The sequence below is a fragment of the Henckelia pumila genome, chromosome 4, assembly GCF_033568475.1.
Source record: "Henckelia pumila isolate YLH828 chromosome 4, ASM3356847v2, whole genome shotgun sequence".
Lineage (NCBI taxonomy): Eukaryota > Viridiplantae > Streptophyta > Magnoliopsida > Lamiales > Gesneriaceae > Henckelia > Henckelia pumila.
In genome coordinates, this window is record NC_133123.1 from 194,268,265 (window position 1) to 194,290,500 (window position 22,236).

Genomic DNA, 22,236 nt, shown 5'->3' on the forward strand with positions numbered 1-22,236 from the left:
TTAAATTATCCTCTCTTTACGCTTTAATTATTTACTGCATGCGCTAATTACTCTGATTAGATAGTGAATCCGGGTAGGGTCGCTACAGTTTGCGTATAACACATTATCTATAGAGGGTATATCATTTCATAAGTATCGATATATTAAAAACATATTATAATTGAGAATGAGGCACATGAGCTAATATCAATTACGCGAGGGCCGTTGAGCCTGTTAAAATAATACCCGGGAGGGAGGTTTGTGTGCCAATTAGAACATTTATAGGGGGGCGTATGTATTTAGCCCGAGAAGTGTCATGCGTTATTATCTTTTACTAGTATATTGATTTATCATCCTAATATTATGCATACTTAATCATCTCTTAGTTCATAGATTAAATGATGATGATGGATAAACCTTCCAGGAAGACCTACTACATCTGGGAGGAGAGCAGAAATAATATGAGGATGATAAATCTAGATCATGAAGTTTTCCTAATATTAGGATGATAAATCAAATCTTGAATTTTGCATAATATTAAGATGCTAAATCAATATACTTTAATTAGATAATGATGTATGACACTAATCGTTGTAAGAAGTTGAACCAAACATTGTACAAAAATAATGATAATTAATCAATTAAAGAGTTATCCCTCACTTTAAACCATCGTAATCTAACAATGTCATAGAGTAGCTTGAACTCTCCTTATCATATCTGGGAGAATCAATATTAACTAATGTTTATATATAAATACATATTCCAAATTATATTATATTATATAATATTAAAAGTTAGAAATAAATAAATAAATCATAATCAAGTTGGGTTCATAGTACACGTATTATTTGGACAAGATTAAATGAAAAAACGTCCCTAAAGGGGTGTCTAAGTTGATGGAATAAGTGAACTAAGGTGTTATCGAGCCGAACCGAATAATATTTGAATAAATAAGCAAATATAATATTATATATATTGTATGCTCGAGCTACTTGAGCTCGAGCTCGGTCAAATCGAGTTCGAGTCGAGCTTTGACCGAGTTACTCACGAGCTGTTCACGAGTAGCTCGGCTCGTTTACACCCCTAAAGTTGACCGAGTTCGAGTCGAGCTTTGACCGAGTTATTCACGAGCTGTTCACGAGTAGTTCGGCTCGTTTACACCCCTAAAGTGAACTCTTGATCAGAAGTCAGGAGTTCAATTCTTTCTACCAACACCTTCTTGGATTAGCCTGTCACACATGATTTGCTTAGTGTGGTTTACCTGACTAACATAGTTTGCAGGCTATTACGTTAGTTCGAAAATTTACTCAGTCCAAACTGAAAGTAGTAGCTGCGGAAAAAAGAGATTACATGAAAAAACAAATGTAACATCACACATAGTGAATGCTTGCCAGTGAGGGAGGGAGGGAATGTCTCCTCGACATACCGTAACCCGCCATGCGTGTAGAATATTCCCGACCAAAACCCCTTCTCCACCAATGCCGTCCTCCGGCCGCCATTGAGTCTCGCCACCATGACCGACAACATCTCTCCAGATAACTTGTACTGCAACGAAGAATTATCCGACGCCGACTCCCCCACACATTATCCGGCAACGGAATCAGAATCCGATGACTCTCCACTCATCGCAAGGTTGCTTGACTCCGAGCGCCACCACATGCCCCGCCAAGATTACCTCCGCCTCCGCCCCATTCACCTCACCTCTCGCCAGAATTCCATCAATTACATACTCAAGGTACGTGCATTTGAATCTTTATGTTTACTAGCAAGATTAATGTATTAATAAATCTTTGAATTTAGGTTCATGCTGCCTATCGATTCAAACCAGTCACCGCCTTCCTCTCCGTCAACTATTTCGACCGTTTCCTCTCTTCCCACACACTTCCGGTACATCATCATCATCTCAGAAATTAATCTTATTATAGAATATTATTTATAGTACTGGATTAGTTAATTTTCAGGAAAGTGGGTGGCCATTTCAGCTTCTATCGGTGGCTTGTCTGTCTTTGGCCGCCAAAATGGAGGAGATGTACGCTCCTTTGCTACTTCACCTGCAACTCTTCGAACCCGCTTACGTTTTCGAGCCCAAAACAGTACAGAGAATGGAGCTCTGCGTAATGGCCACTCTCCACTGGAGACTTCGCTCCGTCACTCCCTTTGACTACCTCCATTACTTCGTCTCCAAACTCCCTTCCTCCTCCGCATCTAAATTCCACTCAATTTTATCACTCGCTTCCCATCTCATTCTCAACTCCGCCCGTGGTAATTAAATCTCGCAGAATTTTGTTTTTCATTTCGTAGTTCATATATCGATGTTAAATATTTCTCTGTGTGGTTCTTTTTCAGTCATGGATTTCGTGATATTCCCACCGTCAGTGATGGCGTCGGCGGCCTTAATCTCCGCCACCGGAGAGAGCCTGAGTTCGTCAGAAACTTTCCACGAAGGAGTAGACAGAGTAAGTATTAAAATTACCAAGTTTTTTGGGGTTTGGCCTGCAATTAAAGTGCGACGCATTTATTCCTCCATTCTCGGGGACAGGAAATGGTGAGTAGCTGTCAACAACTAATGAGCCAATATTTACTGGACACGTGTACCACGGGACACCTGAAGCCTCCGCGGGCCCCGCCGCCGAGTCCCATCGGCGTCCTTGAAGCCGCGGCGCGTGCCAGCTGCGACACCGGCTCTGTGTCAGTTGCTGCTGGCACAGCGGAGCCGGCAATGAAGCGGCGGCGATCTTCTGCATCGGGTGTACATGAACCACAACCATAGATAAAATATATATATATTCTATGTTATAATTAATGAGACATTAATTATTAATATTAATAATTTGCAAATATATATGGAAATTTTCTTTAATTTCATATATAATAATTGCTTATTACACGCGACTTGTTATCTAGTTTCCTTTCGGTGGAAAGAAAAGAAAGCAAAAGAATTTAGATTTGGAAGCTTTATAAATTATAACTAGTTAATAATCGTGTACGTATCATTTTCTGCTTGGGTCTGATTGGTCTTACACAAATCAAATTATTAATTAATTATTTTATATTAATCAAATTATTTAATTTAAATTACTATATTACCTTCTATAAATAATATTATTCATATTTTTATTAATTATTATTAAAAGAATAAAATTGTAATTTTATCATTTTATCTAAAATTTAATAAAATCAAACAAACTATAATCTATTAATAAAATTAAATAATAATTTAACTATCATTTTTTTTATTTAAATTAAATAATAATTTAACTATTATTTTTTTTATTTTTTATTATATTATATTACTTATCTCCATATTATTTATCTTATCTCCCAAATCAAATGATATAATATTCTGTAAGTGAAAACACATGATTGCCACTATATCTATTTTCATTGACTACAATCAAATAAATTTCCAATCTATTTTATATAATTCAAGCGTATTCAATCTTAATTGCGACATATTTCAAATTTTATATTACACTTAATATGAATCTCATTTTAAAGTCATAATTTAAATCATTCATCGAATCAAATTGCTTCCTCCTTTAATCTCTTTTCATTACATGTTAATGTGTGTTGTTAAGTTGGTTGACATAAGCTCTCTTGACGACAAGTGATTAAAAACAAAAATAAAATAGAATTATTACACATAAAAAAAATTTATATTCATCTTTTTCCATTTTATTTATCACAAATCTTCGTGCGAGATGGACTCAAAAACCAATTTTAAGAGAAAAATATTATATTTGAGTTATCTATGAAAAATTATTAATTTTTATTGTAAATATAAATAAAGTTTACCCATCTCTTTGAGACCGTATCACCAGAACCGTTCCTATGTGGAGTCCAAAGAGACAATGGACTCAGACCCACAATTATTTTAAAAACCCCATTATATAGATATAGTAGTATTTAACTTAAATTTATTATACATCAAATTTTTTCCAAAACAAAAGTAATACGGCTCGCATAACAGATTTGTATTTCCAAACTGTTTGTGATGCTTATCGAGACTAAACTCAAGGCCACGATGAATACTAGTAAAATAAAATATCATACTGTTTTCAAACTTAATTTGGGTTTTACCGAATTTTTTTTTTTTTATAATTTTTAATTATCTTATTTTTAGTATTTTCATTCAGTTTACATACACAGATCATTAGAGAACACATGTTAAATCTAATCATGTTATTTGAAGAATTAATTTTAAGTCAAACTGTTCAATTTTAGGTCAATCATGTCTCCCAAGTACATGCTCGGGTTTTAAAAGAAGAAAAAGAAAGCAAAAAATTGAAGAATTAATTCAAAGTCAAGCCGAGAATCTAGTCTATATTGTTAAGTTTGAGACATACATAATATAATTACTTTGGTAGGTTATGTCGTACCAATTTTATCTTCGAAATCCTTATCTCATAACTAACACAATTCTTTAAATAAAAATAAATTAATAATAAAAACATATATAACGTTAAATATAGATTATTCAAATTTTATTATATTTCATATAAAATTTTGTAATTCGCAAATATAAAACTATATTTCTGATATTAATTTATATGTACGCATCGTGTGAATATAAATTACTAGTATCAATAAGTAATTTGTTTTTAGTGATCATTTTGGACATTTTTAACTTATTATTTAATTACAATAGAAATATTTTGAATATCGTGTGTTTAATTTTTTTTATATATTGATTTAATTCGAAAAAGTTGTTATGTGACTAAAAAATTTGAGCATACATTATGAATTATGGACCTTTTTTTAAAGATGGACTCAGATCTAAAAGTTGTTAGGATCGACCTTGCGTATCACAAGACCTCTATTTTCTACCAGCTCATAAATTTCATTTCGTTACTTTCAATTGTTATATATTTTAACAGTCATATCACTTAAAATCTGGGTTTATAATTTTCTCAAACAATTGTTGGGTAAAATATATCATGATATATTGAACAAAATATGATAATTCATGAATATCAGAGGCAACAATTGAAATGATTTTTTGTGAGGCATATTGGTGCTTACAGAATGATGGTAATTCGTTTCTAAGAAATTAAAAGGATTGTTAAGAAAAGAATGTCAAAATATATTAAAAAATATAATCAAATATTATTCATAAGGGTCTGGCTGGCTGGCCCCTAAACTAAATAATCCCCAGAACAGCGCTTTACCACAGAGTGTTCTGACAGATCTTACTCAAAAATAAAAGTGCAAATTGCTCAAAAATCCCCAATCCAAACATGTTTTGCTCTGCACTCCCTAGCCATTTTTTTATACCACATTTTTTGTTAATTTGTATCACATCTTGTATGGTTTTGTACCAAATCTTGTATTGTTTTGTACCACATTTTATAACTAGGGACCCCAAAGCAAAACATGTTTACATTTGAAGATTTTTTAGCAAATTGCCCAAAATAAAACTTGCAAATGGTTACTATCCAAGCCAACTGATGGATAAGACAAACCACCATTAAACCACACCCTCCAAATGCATACATATATAGATAGAAAATTACAATACATATTTATATGTGTTATATAGATATATGGTATGGATATATAATTCAATCACATGATTTTCTAAATTTGGTATAGGTTTATTCGATACTATTCTACGTTTCGTTCGTGAGATGAGATTATTGAATGATTTATACGTAAATGATAAAAAGAATAATAAACGTATAAATGTAATATATGCTGATAAAATAATATTGTATTTGATATGATTTTTTATTGTAAGATAAATTAAGAAATTTGTACTTTTGTACAAAATTATCGTTGAACTATATTAAAATTACATGGAGAAGATGTTGGGTTTTTTGTTGGGTGGATGGAAGGGTAAAATTGGAAAGGAGGAGATTGATTAAAAAAAAAAGAAAAAAAAAGTGATGACTAGTAACGAGGGGGAAAGGATTTAATCTCCTTCTGTTAATATGGTTTTATCCGTTTGTAGAATAGATTTACTAGAATTATCAAAAAAACCGGCCAAAGAATGGTTAAAGGGGTAAGGCCAACCACAATCCAAACCAATCATATTTATACCTAACGACCAAACGGGGGTATTTCCGTGAGGTTAATCAAATAGGTAAAAAGAGTTTCATATGCTTTGTTAGTATCGGTTATGTGTAGGGGTGAGTTTTCGGTATACCGTATAAAAAATATTGGCATGAAAAAAATTCATACCGGTATCGATATCGAAATTTTGAAATGTTGGTATGGAAAAAATCCATATTGGTACCGTATAGATACCAAAAAAAAATTCAATATACCAAAAAAATGTTTATATTTCGAAAAAAGTTCGGTACGGTATCACGAAAATTTGGTATTTTAGCTCGATATCCCAGCTCTAGTTATGTGTGTAGAGGGAGGTGAATACACACTCTTTTAAAATATAGATTTTCGGCTGCTGAAAATTGTGTTTATAACCTTTTAAGAAATCAGAAGTCAATCTCATATAGTAATAAGTGCAGTAGACTACGAAAAAATGCGAAAACAAACCATAAAAATTAGATAAAGATGAAAAGCAGTAAAGAGGTGATAACAACGAATTTATTTCTGAAAGTTCGAAGATAAAAGTCTTCTACGTCTCACATTCTATTTTTAGAAGGTATCACTACAAAAGTTTGATTGATACAAACTGTGTACAAATCCACTTCAGTAGGTCTTATCATTGCCTACTGAAACTCCTAAAAACAACACTTTAAGGAATAATATCTTTGAAGATCTATCTTAAATTCATGTAAGAGTTAGTTTTGTCTACGGTGTTGGCAACACCAAGAACAACATGCAGCGGAATAGTAAAAGACGAATAAATAAAACAAATAAAACTCAGTGATAATTATGCACAAGTAACCAGTACTTGTGCTGTAATGACCCGCACCGTGATCGCCTACTAATAAGAAACTTAGGCATGCAATTAAAATAATAAGTAATCATAATCAGAGATGCAGAAAATTAAATAACTTAATACCTGTAGTTACCCGTATCCAGAATTTATGATTAAGTGATAATTAATCATGTGATCATTTTAGATTAAGTAAAACATGATTATGGAAATTTCAGATGGATTAACGGAATCCGGAAATGGATCCAGAACACTTGAAAATGGTCGGGAATGTTCTGAGCCTTAGGCATGATCGGAGGCTCCGAACCTGGGATCGGATGGTCCGAAGTGTTCGAGTTCGGAGGGCCTGAAGATGTTCGGAAGGGTGAAGTTCGGACGATCCGAAGAGGGATCGGACGGTCCGATCTCTATCAGATAAGATAGGATAAGGAAAATAATTTGATTGGTTGGAAGTAGAGTTCGGACGATCCGAAGTCCGGGATCGGATGGTCCGAAAAGTAGCCAGACAGGTGTCCAGGTGAGTGACTTCATGAGTGACGTAATATTCGAGTTCGAAATATCCGAAGTCCCGATCGGACGATCCGAAGTGCCATTAGGTGAAACTTGTCATGCATGCAGGGATTGGACGATCCGAAGGCGGGTTCGGACGGTCTGAACCCTCGTCTGTAGAAGGAGGCCGAGGAGCTCATTTCAGAATCGCACCAATTCCTCTCCTTTGCCCGAGTGGTCCTATTTTAGGGCTTTGGGTACTCTTATTTTAGAGTTGGAGTAAGAATTATATTTTAGTATAATCAGACAGTGTCTGACATAGTAGAGGAGCAGTGTTCGAATAACAAAGCTGTGCTCGTAGCTGTGGAGTTACAGCAGGGGTGTGCCCTTAGTTGCGGGATAGTCGCCATCAGCGGGCTGACGACGGACGCATGTATAGCTATGATCTCCTTAAATTATTTAGGAGTATGTAATAGTTTAGTGAATACTTTTAGAGCTTAAATATTAATGCATGAATATTTGCATTGTAGAGCTGTTGATAGGCTTGAGAACCTAGAGTGGGACTGCTAGAACTCCTTTAGTAAGGTACGTAAGTACTGACTGAGATGAACATCATGATATATATTATATGTGTTTCATGAGTATGTGCTACGTGTTTTATATGTTTTACTACTTTAGCACATGCATGTTTCTTATACTGAACTGCATCTCGTGAGATATGATTCATTGACAGTTTCTATAGGGAGCTTGTAACTCATCATGGACTCGAGTCAGGTATTGTCTGTTTCCATATGAGTCTGGTATCCTGTTTTGGATTCGAGTCAGGTCCTGGGGAGACTCAGCCCTGGTTTTTCTATCACTAGGAGCGACCACGATGGTGGAGTAGACGCTATAGTTGATAGGAGAATATAGAGCGGCACCGCGAACTAGCTATCCGGCACAACCCTGTATATTCCTGGCGCCCCTGAGTATACTGTTTTACCTTGGTTTTAAATACACTTATGTGATGTATATATTATATATATCATTGCTTATGTATTGAGCATAGTAGCTCACGTCCAGTATTTTTCTGTATGTCTGGACACACTATTCGACGGGGAAGGTGGAGGTAAGAGAGGTGTACCCAGTCGCTTGGAGAGGCCGGTGACCAGTGAAGTCAGCAGGATTAGCTGTAGGTTTTTACCCTTAGGATTATTTGTATTCGATTGGGTTGTATATTGGTTTATTTAACCGGTTGTATTCTGTCGGTCAACTATTATTTAAGTCTTTCGCAGCGATTTATTTTAAATGCATGCTTAATTATGCTCTAACTCTGATTAGGTAGTGGATCCGGGTTGGGTCGCTATATTTATTGGTATCAGAGCAGCATGCAAAGAGACTTGGGATATAGTACTGAGACTTTGGGTTATCCTTGTAGGATCGATGAGACTTTAAAAGAAATGATGATAAGGCGATTGGATTGCCCGAAGACTATATATCATCATCGGCAAGATTTTTAAGGATTTAGCTTTTGGGATTCTAGAAAGTACGGACAGGATCAGAGAATCGTGTCCGAGTTTTCGAGATTTCTACTCATGTGGATACTAGATTTGGATCGAGTACCAGATGTCGGAGGCAGTGGCAGAGGACTGGTTGGGACACACTTGACGCCTGCGTCTATGCCGTTCGTCCATGTAGCGACCCTACCCGGATCCACTAACTAATCAGAGTTTAATTAGCTCATGCAATAAATACTTTAAAGTGTAAAGAGCGGAATATATCAAATACAACAAATCCAATTGGCAGAATACAACCGACGAAAAAATAGTGTATAAATACTCTTATACAACCAAATCGAAATTCTTAGGGTAACAAATCCTACCACTAAAGTCTCGCTGCAATAGGTAGCAACCTCAACCCTGCTGCGAGTCACCTGGACCGTCCAACCTCAAACTTGCCCCGCCACAAGGAATCCCAAAAGAAACCAACACAGGGGCGTGAGCGACAATGCTCAATATGAAAGCAATGATATATAGACTAATATGCAGCAAATAAATGATTTTAAAATATTGGTTAAAACAGTCTACTCAGGGCGCCATGAATATACAGTACCGTGTTAAGAGAGCGACTCCGCGGGGTACTCGTATATTCTCCTATCAACTATAGCATCAAAACCCACCGTTGTGGCCGCTCTTAGTGATAGCAAAACCAGGGGTTGAGTCTCCCCAGACACGAATCCATAAGGAGTAACCCCTCACCAATGGAAACTGTCAATGGCTCACATCATACCAGATGCAGTCTATCGTAAAAACATGCATGTGCTAAAACCGTAAAACATGGTAAAACACATAGCACATACTCATGCAACATATAAGCATATATATCATTCCGGCTATCTCGGTCAGTACTTACGTACCTCTAACACTGCAGGCAAATCCTAGCACCACTGGTCTAGATCCCATGCCTACAAATCCACACTAAGGTGTCTACAGACTACAATGCAAATACCCATGCATCATTAAATAAGCTCTAAAAGCCTTAACTAAGCTATTCCATATTCCTAAATATTTTTAGGAAGCCAAAGCTATACCTGCGTCCGTCTTCAGCCCTTTGCTGTTGCTTGCCTCAAAACTAGTCCACAGCTCCGCTACGACGCTTGGATCGCTATGCCACTTTCGAATTCCCCATAGGACGGCTAGAATTTCATAGATCTGAGTTAGAAGGCTAAGGAATCGAGAGAGAAGAGAGGATAGGTGCGAGTGAAATGAGTTCTCGGACCCTTTATTTATAGGCAAAGTTCGGAGCCTCCGAACCCGACTACGGATCCTCCGATCCGGTTTGGATTCTCCGTTCTTGACTTCGGAGCCTCAGATCCTGAATTCGAATCCTCCAAAGTCCCATCAGCTACGTCACCAATGACGTATTTTTCTCGGACAGCTGGCCATGCAAGTTCGGAGCCTCCGATCTCAGGTTCGGACCCTCCGTTCCGGTTCGGAACGTCCTAACCTGGTTCGGATCCTCCGAACCCTCGGAACCTTCTCGGCCATTTTCGAGTGTCCTGGATCTATTTCTGGACTCTGTTAATCCATTTGGAATTTCTTTAATCATGTTTTACTAAATATAAACATGATCACACGATTAATTACTCATTAATCATTAATTATGGATATGGATCACTACAGACCATGATGACATTCATCTGAAGATTCTCCCTCGTAGTTGGAGAGAATGTCATAGAGATTTTATCTCAGCCATAGGGGATTACACATATAACAGTGACGCACTCGATTGAGTAATGAGAGTCTAGATTTGAAACGTGAATGGAATATGTCTATCGGAGTATGCTTGCATCGATGCTTGGATAGATGAGAAACTTCATGCTCAAAATCAAGATTAAGTGCGATGATTTAATACCGTGTTGTTGTAAAAAGTATTCCAGTTGTAATGAATCATCAGACACTGGTTGTATCATTTCAAGTTATTGGGTGTACATTTTTCATTGTATTTTTGGATACTGTATTTGTATTACATGGGATTGTAACAAGGAAAATTGTACATTACTTGAAACGATGATACATGTATTATTTTGAGATTAATCCAGTGATTAGTTGATTAGTACTCAACTGTTGTTTTGAGTAAGACGATTGTAAATGCTTGACATGTGGTTTGTCTACGTGTTTTTCTAGGATTGACCTAGTTAGTCGATTGACTATGGTTAGCGTCAGTGATGAGGTGATTCCTCAGGAAACATGGGAATATGGTTCTAAACTGTTTTCTTTAGAACGTTGGGTTTTGCTAGTTGTTTTCTTAGAACAGTAGTTTGTTTGACCTCTTTAGGTTGTTACCTTATGATGATGGGTTTTCATCAGGATTCCAGGTCGAATAATGCCAAGAATTGTGAGTCATTATCACGTGTAGACGTGAGGAGGCACAACCCTATGCCGGTGTACCTGGAAGCCTTTGTGCTTCAAGAGCGGTGCGAAGGCTACTCAGTCTAGGAATTGCTAACAGTCACAACGAGGTATGACCTTGGTGTGGATAGATACCGGGTTTGGTATCAGTGTCTTATATATAGTCTGGCTTTTATCAGAGATATTGGTTTGGGTTTTCGGCTGTCAGAACCAATCTTGGAGGGATTTTCTTGACGAGTGTGTACTCTGAGCAAGTAGGTCTTGACCTATGAGATATTTCTAGACTAGTGGATTTAGTAGGTAGTCGGATTTCTACCAGTGTTGGCATGGGGTGTTTTTAGCGACCCAACCCGGATCCACTATCTAATCAGAGTTTAGAGCATAATTAAACATGCATTAAATAAATCGTTGCGGAAGACTTAAATAAAAGCAGACCGGCAGAATACAACCGGTTAAACAAATTCGGTTATACAACCCAATCGAATAACTTAATTAAACCTACAGCTAAATCCAGCTGTCTTCAAGGGTCACTGGCTTCTCCAAGCTCCTGGTGCTCAATTCTGTACCTTTACCTACAAAAAGGTAAACATAGTGGCTAATCCTGCAATCTTGCCTTGTTCACCACCTAATCTTCAAATCTTCAGGAAAACTACCTGCAACTGCACCATCGAATGAGGTGTCCAGACAACATAAAATAACTGGACGTGAGCATAAAACGCTCAGTACGAGAGTATGAGTATACAATATTATATGTGCATGTATGCAAATGTACGAGTACCATGACTCGAGGTCAAGAATATCTAGTCAAGAACAAACTAGGGCCCTGGGTACATAGCACGTTGTGCCGTCGCTTCAGGAGGTGACCTATATATCCAACTGATGGTGACCTGACACAAGTCTATGTGTCTAACCAATATTGGTGATCTGACAAGAGCCATGCGTCCAACCATCCACTGACAAGATAAGGTAAACACCCTACTACAGGATAACACAAGGAAACAAGCTCAAGATGATCATGCGTGAAGCATAATAACATGTCATAATATATGCAGATAAAATCATTTCATATAACAATGCAACACATAATACATGCATACTCAATTAGGATATCTCGAATAGTACTTTTGCACCTTTTTAAGGCAGTTTCTAGAAGCCTCTATCTAGGTTCCAAGCCTACCATGCAACACTACAATTCATAATAATCATGCATCATAATCTTGTTCTAAAAGCCTTCATTAAGTTATTTCATACTCCCTAACTATTTATAGGGAACTTGAGTTTACCTCCGTCCGTCGTCAGCCATTTGTTGTTGAATGCCCCAGAACTAGGGCACAACTCCACTACGACTTCTGAACGCCTCGCCAAAGCCCTTCCCCTTTCCAAAGATGGCTGGAAACACCTAAATTCTACCAATAAACGAGATTGAAGAAGCTGGAATGAGCAAGTAAATGAGGCCCTCGACCCCATATTTATATGCATCGATCGGAGCTTCCGATCGGCACCAAGCAACAAGTATCATGTTTCTCTGACATGTGTCCCTGCCAGCAGATCGGAGCTTCCGATATCAATGCAGCTCGGACCCTCCAAACTATGGTTCGGTGCTTAATTCCGAACTGTCCTGAAACTCGGAACTCTCCGGACAAAAAAAAAAGCAGTTAGTCTAAAAGTCTAATACTTAAAAATATAATATATATATATATATATATATATATATAAGTTTAGATTTGAAGATTTAAATCAAATCTACCCTACAGATATTTCACACAAAGGAGATAAAACTAGGGGGAGGGAATTAAAAGCGTAATTTTAAAAGTTACCCAAACAGTAGGAGCAACAAAGCAGTGTTTTCAAAATCGGATCGGACTGGTCGGTTCGACCAGGAACCGATCACTGGTCCGATCCGAAACACTTCCAAAAACTGTTTTAACGGTTGAACCGCTCGAAAACAGTCAAGAATCGGTCAAAACCGGTCGAACCGGCCAATAACCGGCCCCAAGAACCAGCCAAAGAACCGGTTCAACCGGTTTTCGAATTTTTTTATTTTATTTTAAAAATTAGTTTTTTTAATTTAAAACTTTATTTAATATTTTATTATATATAATAAATGATTATTTGTAATTTGTAAATATTATTTTAGTATTATTAAAGTTTTTTTGATTAATTTATTTACTTTTAAAAATATATATAACTATATTAATATTTTGATTATATTTAATATTGTTATTTATTTTTCAATCTAGGATAAATATATTTTTTGTTTATTTATATACATATTTTAAGTTTTAAAATTTAAAATATATTATTAATTATATTATATTATATAAACGATTTTTTGGTCCGAAATATTGGACCTTTTTTTCAAGATATACCGGTTCGATTATCGATCCGATTATGAAAACATTGCAACAAAGTACAATATTATTTAAAATGAAATGAATCTGATTTATGCTCATATTTTTATGTTAGGACAAAAATAATACCGGAATCAAATGGGCATCAGTTTGGGCTATTAATGTGAAATACAGCCAGTAGACGTAGGCTCAAGGGTGTCAGAAATGGGCCTGAGAGAACTTATTGGGCCTCGATGAGCCCCAAAATTATAATTTGTCAGAGATGACAAAATAATTCATGTCGTTTTTTTATTAAGAAAAATACATGTCATTATTGCAAAAAGAAACTGAATTCTTTTTATGCGCAAGTGAGAATTATTTGTCATTTTATTATTTATAATGATTTTAATAAATGTAAACATTTCAATATGCATCAATGTGTTGTGTTTGCATTAATTCCTAAAAAAATTAAATATTCATATCATGTTTTATTTTGATTCAATATGCTTGGATAAAAATTATTGCTAAGATGATTATATTTCTACAAAAAAAATTATGAACGTTGAAGTCTTTTTTGAATTTTGCAACGTTAAGGCAGGGTCATCGGGTAAACAATTTTTCAATATCCCATATTTCAATTTTTCAATATCCCATATTTCAAAAAATTATTCATGTCTTTTTTGAATTTTGCACCGTATAAATTGAGTCGAATTGTGGATGAAACAATGATGAAATGGTATCCTTCGCAATCCAGTATTTGAGGCATTAGTTTATTACTCTTCTAATAGTATATAAAATTTGAGTTAAAAAAAGTAAATTATTTCGCACCAAATGCAGTGTATAATTAAAGTGGAAGTTCCAATTTCATATTCATGGAGCAAGTCAACTCTTGAAGTTTCGACCATATATACTACAATTTATCAAAGAAAGGAGGGCAAGTTTTTCCTACCCCAAAAATCGGATGGACTGGCTTTTCATCGTTAATACTTATACATTTTATTAGGGCCAAAGTCCCCACAAATAAATTCGAAAGTCAAATAAATTAAAGCCTATCTAAAGCAAACGTAGCCTTTCGCCTATGGTTTATTAATTTAAGGATTAATTGCATATCTTGCTTAAGTGAAATCTCGAAATTACTGAAAACCCCTATAACTGTTAACTCTGTATGTTTTAAATTTTTGAGCACAGACACCCCTGAAAACACATACGGACAAGAAGGGTCATGCGCTCAAAATTTAAAAACATGAGAATGTATGTGCATAATATTTGAAAACACATGGAGTTAATAGATCATTCTCTTTTCACAGGGAGTTTTTAGCAATATCGAGATTTCACAAATGTAATGTATGCAATTTGAAAGGATGTGTATTTCACATGTCCTTGAATTATTTCCTAATTGTGATAAAATTTTATTTTTGAATTTGGTCTTTCTTAGATATGTTTTAAAATTGATGATATATATATTATTTCATGCATAATTGAATTTGATTCCTAACAAAGTATTGTTTGTATATTATGTGTAGAGCTTATTCAAGGAAAGTTTTCTCATGTGATTGAAGATCTATTTAAGAAGGGAAGCGGACACATGAAAGATAGAACGAAGAGAGAAGAAGAACGAGAGCAATGAAGCGGGATCAACTGAGTATAGTTCATAACATATTTGAGAGTTGATCGAGATTTTTTTTAAGAAGCTTTATCGCTGATCGTTGCTGAATAACCGTGTTGCCATGAAGTGTTGAAGATTTTTGAAGAATCACGCGAGTGAAGTGTTGATTTGAAAGTGGTTCCTTGCAGGGGCGGAGCCAGAAAAAAAGGGGCTAAATGTTTTGAAAATTCAATGCTTAAACAAAATTCATAGCATATTATGTTTGAGGTGGACTATTTTTAATTTGGGCCAAAGACATAACTTTATATATATGTATATATATAATATAAATTTCTAGTTGGGAGCCCAGGCCCGCCACCCCTTAAATCCGCCCCTGGTTCCTTGGTTTTTGTTTTCGGCACATGTGTTCAACATCATATTGGGTTTTTTTTTTCCTCTAATTTTACTAGTTTTTATGTTGTTTATTTTCTCAACTTGTTGAGAAAAGTAGGTTTTAATATACAATTACTAGTATTGAGTTTTGTAAACTGATTTTTTTAGTGATTATTTTGCCCTGAGGCAGCGCACAAGTACGAGATACTTGTGCATAAATATTCGTGTTATTTACTGTTTTAAGTTAATTTATTCCGCTGTATATTTTTTTTGAAGTGTTGACAACACTGAGAGATAACACTTACTCTATAATATTCATTCGGTATTTCCTGATAGAGACGTCAAACCCTTTCACAATTAACCCTTAAATATTTAACTAATCGGATTAGTCACAAATTTTTTATTTAACAATGAATAGCCTAATTAATGGCAAGATATTAGTAATCAGGGCCGTTCCTATGTGGAGTCCAAAAAGTCAATGGACTCAGACCCACAATTTTTTAGGGCCCATATTTTTTAAAAAAAACCCCATTATATAGATATAGTAGTATTTAATTTAAATTTATTATACATCAAATTTTTTCCAAAACAAAAGTAATACGACTCGCATAACAGATTTGTGTTTCCAAACTGTTTGTGATGCTTATCGAAACTAAACTCAAGGCCTTTCGATGAATACTAGTGAAAACAAATATCATAATGTTTCCAAACTTAATTTGGGTTTTACCGAATTTTTTTTTGGAATTTTTAATTATCTTATTTTTTGTATTTTCATTCAGTTTACATACACAGATCATTAGGGGGCAAATGTTAAATCTAATCATGTTATTTGAAGAATTAATTTTAAATCTAACTGTTCAATTTTAGGTCAATCATGTCTCCCAAGTACATATCCGAATTTTAAAAGAAGAAAAAGAAAGCAAAATATTGAAGAATTAATTCAAAGTCAAGCCGAAAATCTATTCTATATTGTTAAGTTTGAGGCATACATAGTATAACTACTTTGGTAGGTTATATCATACCAATTTTATCTTCGAAACCCTTATCTCATAATTAACATAATTATTTAATTAATAATAAAACATATATAACATTAAATATAGATTATTCAAATTTTATTATATTTCATATAAAATTTTGTAATGCACAAATATAAAATTATATTTTAGATATTAATTTATATGCATGCATCGTATGCATATAATTACTAGTATCAATAAGTAATTTGTTTTTAGTGATCATTTTGGACATTTTTTAACTTATTATTTAATTACAATAGAAATATTTTGAATATCGCGTGTTTAATTTTTTTTATATTGTCTTTAATATATTGATTTAATTTGAAAAAGTTGTTATGTGTTAGGGGCCTTTTTTTTTAGGATGGACTCGGGGCTAAAATTTCTTAGGATCGGCCCTGTTAGTAATTTATACATTTGTTTGTTGTTGTTTTTAAATAAATTAATCCTTACATCATAGTAATATTTCCCCCCAAAACTCTATACATATATTACTATATATTAAAATTGAAGCATGCATAGTAACCGATTTTGTCCGTGTGATATATACTAAACTAAATTTACATATATAATCCTCCTATTTCACGTAAACTACATACAGTAATGCAAATATTATCTAGCACACACATTAAGTGTGCCTCTGTCACTGTTGTGTGTATACAAACCGTTACCCGTAAAACACTTTGATTATCAGAACATCTGAATTATTTTTAAGTCAACCAAAATATATTTATTTCGGATGTACGTACTATGCTTTTTTTTCCCCAAACCAAACAGATTTATACATTATTCAAACAATCATTTTGTCTGAAATAATAATCCAAACTATACAAGAATTTAAATACATTTTTTATGTTTAAACTTCAATTAAATTAAACACGTCTAAATGTACAATATTTAATATTTGATCCCCATATATTCACGCTTATTAGGGGTGATGTGGTGGGAGGAATTCTTTCCATTGTCAGAGCAAAGGGCGCTCTGTGCACCCATTTCTTTTTTTTTTTTTTTTAATTATTTTTTAATAATGTTTATATATATATATATATAATATATTACCGTTATATATATATAATATTATTTTTTTAAATATATATTATATTAATAAAAATTATATTTATTTTGTATGAAATACATTTATTAAATATCAATAAAAATTATATTTATTTTATTTATTACTAAAAATATGTTATTTTTTATTAATTAAATTAAACTATTTATATAAATTATGTATATATAAATATATAAAATGAATTAATAGTTGAAATATTTGAATTGAGTGTGGAGTCCATAAAAAAGTTGTTTGAGTTTTTTGTTATAGTGAAAAATTGAATGAGTTTTTTGTTTTTGAAGTGACGGTAACGGAATGAGGACCAAAAAAAAGTGGTTGGATGACTTTTGGCACTGTGGATGCACTTACAAATTTGGAGCCTTAACACGTGGAATAGCTTTTGAGTTAACAAAGTCAAATGATGAAACCGCTGATAGAACGTGATCATTAAAGTTTGTGCTTCAAAATTTCAAACATATTCAATTAATAACATTCAATCGAGTCAGTTTCAAAATGTGTCGTGACATAAAATCTATATATATTGTCAGTGACAAAGTAAAATATTTATAAGAAACATTATAAAATTCTTCCTTTTAGTACATCACATGATATTTTTATTTTTAAATCTTTTTATTTGGCATTCTAAAATGACTGAAAGTTGATAACATGATATAGGAAATATTTTATGCATCCAACACAATGTCAATATTTGGATGAAAAAATTATGAGTGCAAAAACCAACTCTAATAAAGTTCGAGGAACAAAATTCCGGGTACATATAATTGTATCCGTTAATTAAATAATAACTGTTATGCAGTTTATAATTTTTTTTCGCTAAAAATAAAATAACTTCTAACGAAAATATATATTAAAGTATTAATTTATTAAATTAAAATAGCATACCATAATTAACTTAAGGGCCCATTAATACTTTGTGCTTAAATAATATAATTTTAATAGTTTAAAATTATGAGAAGTTTTAAGAAATATAATGGGAAACGTAAACTCAGACTAAATTCGGTTGCTATTTTGTGATGAAATTTATAAACGATCGAATAGATAAACACATTAATAAGTAATTAATGGAATGATTTTTCGTATCATCATCATTGTTTGAAAGTTGATAATAATTTACAAAATAAAGATATATATATATATATCAAAGATGAAAAAACCCAATAAAAGATTAATTTATTAATTTCCAAGGAGATGGATGACTAAAGAACCCCAGAATTCCGCCACTTTTCATGACATATAAATTCTTTAAGACTATGTGTAAACACAAAACCATATATAATCTATACACACATACATAACATAACATAACATAACATATATGTATGTATGTATATTTATAAATGATGGTACATGAAGATAAGGTAATGAATGATCGATCAAGCGAAATAAGAAGTCTTGCCGGAGCGATCGGCGGATTTGAGGGTTTTCTCGATGATCTTCCGAGCTTTCCGGCTGCGGATCTCCACCTTAACGCTGGAGCTCTTGTCCATCTTCAAGTAAGGTTTCTTCGATTTCTTCAACGATCGGACCTTGGACTTTATGGACTCCATCAGATTCTCCAGCTGAATCGCCATTTATATATATATATATATATATACAATTTTCCCCAAACAAATTATATATATATTAGCAGTGAGAAATGAAAGAATATTGGTTTGCTTTTTTTTTTTTCCTTTGTATTTTTTTGTGGGTCTTTGTAGTTAATAATATTTTGGCTTTGGGCTGAGAATTCATTAAATGCGACGAGAAGTTGACACTTGCATGCGGATTCTAGTTGGCTTAGTTGGAGTAGCGGTCTTCTTGGTCTATTGAATCAATAGACTTTAAATTCTATAGACGAATTCATAAGACGGAAAATTCCAAGTTTTTTTTTTGGGCAATATGATAATATAAGATATTAAGATCGTATTAAAATTAAAAAAAAAAACGAAAGAAAATTTTCGTAACAAATTTTTTTATAAATTAAAATAATAAAGTACTTTATTCCCCGAATGATATGCTTGTTATTAGATTACAAAAAAAGAAAAAGAAAATAAAAATCTATCTATGACAAAAAATAAATGATTTAGTAAAAGTCAATTTCATAAACTATAATAAATGTGTGTAAAACTTTGCATAGTCTATACACACTAGGTAAAATACCTTCTTTAAATGTCGCACAATTAATACCCATTGACATTGTAACCTCCACGCAACCAAGAGTAACGTGGAGGACCAGGCAGTCTACTAGAATTATCTTTTGTTTAAAAGGGTTGATTCTCAAAAAGACCTCAGTTCATATGAGTAAGAGGTCCATTGTCTCATGCAAAGGTTAAATCGATGGATGTGCATGAGTGACAGAGATCTGAGGGAGAGAGCAACATGACCAACCTCCGATCCAGAGCATACCCCTACAATATTTCAGCAAGGATTATGCTCCACACGAGGATCGAACCCGCAACGCTGGAGAATTTTTTCTCACGTCACCTCAAAACTTACCAACTCGCCTATGCCCCTGTGAGCTTCTACTAGAATTATGTTGATACTAAAATATTTGACTTCAAAACATATATAATTCCTAAAAAAACTAAAACGTGATATCAAGAGATCAATAAGTGTCATTAATGTAGTGCTTAACGATGCTTAAACAAAAAGTTATCATGAATTTTTTTTTTATAAAATAAAATTTTTACAAAAGGTTTATGATGTGTCATGCTGTAACCTATGTTTTTAAAATCGGATCGGACCGGCCGGTTCAACTGGAAACCGATCATAGGTCCGGTCCAAATTACCGTAAAAAACCATTTTAACGGTCAAACCGACCAGAATCGGTTAAGAACCGGTCAAACCGGTCAAGAACCAAAAAACCGATTGAACGAGTTGAACTGGTTTTTCGAATTTTTTATTTTTTTTCGAAATATTACATTTTTTATATTTAAAATTTAAATTACATATTTTGTTCTATATATACAAGATTATTTGAAATTTGTACTTCATTAAAAATATTATTTTAGTAATACTAGACTTTTTAAATTAATTATTTTATTATTAAAAAAATTTATAACTATAATTCATATTTTTAATTTATTTATATATTTATAATTTATTTAATTTTCTAGCCATGATAAATATATTTTTTTGTCTATTTATTTATATATATATTCTTTGGGTTTTTAAAATTAAAAATATATTGCATTATATTATATTATATAAACGGTTTTTCGATTTGACCATGCGGTTAAAACGACTCGACCGATTGAAACTTTTTTTAAGGTAGACCGATTCGATTATGAAAAACATTGACTGTAACATCAAAAGTTAAAAACTTTTTTTTAAAGCCTCTCTTCATTATCATAAACCTCCCCAAGAAATCGTTATGAGCTCCGCTGTCAATTCATTTATGTTTTATTTAATTCCACTTATCTTAATTTATAATTTCATTTACCAAATATATTATTAATTAACATTTTTATTTAATAGTATTTAGTATTTTGAATTTTATAATTGTTATTACTAAAAAAAGTTGGATAGATGTGATCACTTTTTCAACAAGGTCTTTCTTCCCACCGTAGCCTATACGCAAGGGCCGGTCACCTACACACACTCACAACTCGTGAATGGAAGCCATAAGAGTTTTTCGATGTGGTCACTCTGACGCTCAATTCAATATAGTGCCCCTGAAATAAATAAAAAAACTCTATAAAAGAAGATGTGGCAAAGTGCAGTACTGTGTTGTATATCTGTTAAGAATAAATCAAACCTAAGTATTTATAAGTGAACCCTAGATGAGTCCTCCTCTTATGGGAAGATTTATTTCCTATTTGAATTCAAAATTTCACCTTACCAATGATTTTTTTATTTTTCTTGTGAGATATGAGGATATAAAGATAAGACAACAATATATTTGACTTGATATCCTTCCAAATTCTCACAACTCATCATCCATCTCGGTAGGTTAGATCCTACCCCATGGGTATTACCCCATGGAGTAGGTGGCAATCACTGGTTGGTTCAAATCATGTGGGTCCCATTAAATTATATGGGGCCCACATGATTTGAACAAATAAAATACATACACCTGTCCCATGGGGTAATACCCATGGGGTAGGTTGAAATTTTCCATCCATCTCGGCCCTGATTTCATTCCCTTATACCTCAATCCAATCATCTTTTCCAACGTTCAGCTCTCTTCCCTTACCATACTATCGTTCCTACCATCCAGATCCTTGGCCACATTTACCCGCACAATCCTCGTCTCATGATTATCTCCTTGGGCTATCGGGTCACAGCCCAAACTTTCCTGGGCCTGATGTTCCCCTTCGGCTCCTTAGGTTCCCGGGCCCCTGGCCCGACCTAGACCTCGATCAAGGGTCCGAACACAAACCTTTGCTGAGATACACGTCAATAATATTAATTTTTATAAAAATAATAGTTTGACAAAAATAAATTTAAAAAACTATAAAATTTAAAAGTAATGACTAGTTCGGATAATTTGAAAGCGAATTTAATAAAAACTTAATTACATAGTTTTAGAAAATAACATTACATAATTGATTAAATTTAAAATAACAAACAAAAGTACAAAAAAAAAATACAAAATGTTTCATAAAATAAAATATCTGATCATTAAGTGCTCCATAATTAATAAATTAATCTTGATATATC

The 22,236-nt window shown here is 33.5% G+C and overlaps 2 protein-coding genes across 2 annotated transcripts; one reads left to right on the forward strand and one right to left on the reverse strand.

Moving 5' to 3' along the window:
- The first annotated feature begins 1,391 nt into the window (after positions 1–1,391).
- Positions 1,392–2,749, forward strand: LOC140862519 (cyclin-D1-1-like). The gene is made up of 5 exons (XM_073265548.1): positions 1,392–1,714; positions 1,780–1,866; positions 1,941–2,241; positions 2,326–2,435; positions 2,519–2,749. The coding sequence occupies exons 1-5, from the start codon at positions 1,493–1,495 to the stop codon at positions 2,747–2,749; spliced, it is 951 nt and encodes a 316-aa protein (XP_073121649.1). The 5' UTR covers positions 1,392–1,492.
- Positions 2,750–18,740: 15,991 nt separating this feature from the next.
- On the reverse strand, positions 18,741–19,254 carry LOC140867718 (uncharacterized). Its single transcript, XM_073272768.1, has one exon. It carries the CDS (start codon positions 19,164–19,166, stop codon positions 18,969–18,971), a length of 198 nt encoding a protein of 65 aa, XP_073128869.1. The 5' UTR covers positions 19,167–19,254; the 3' UTR covers positions 18,741–18,968.
- Positions 19,255–22,236: the final 2,982 nt, after the last annotated feature.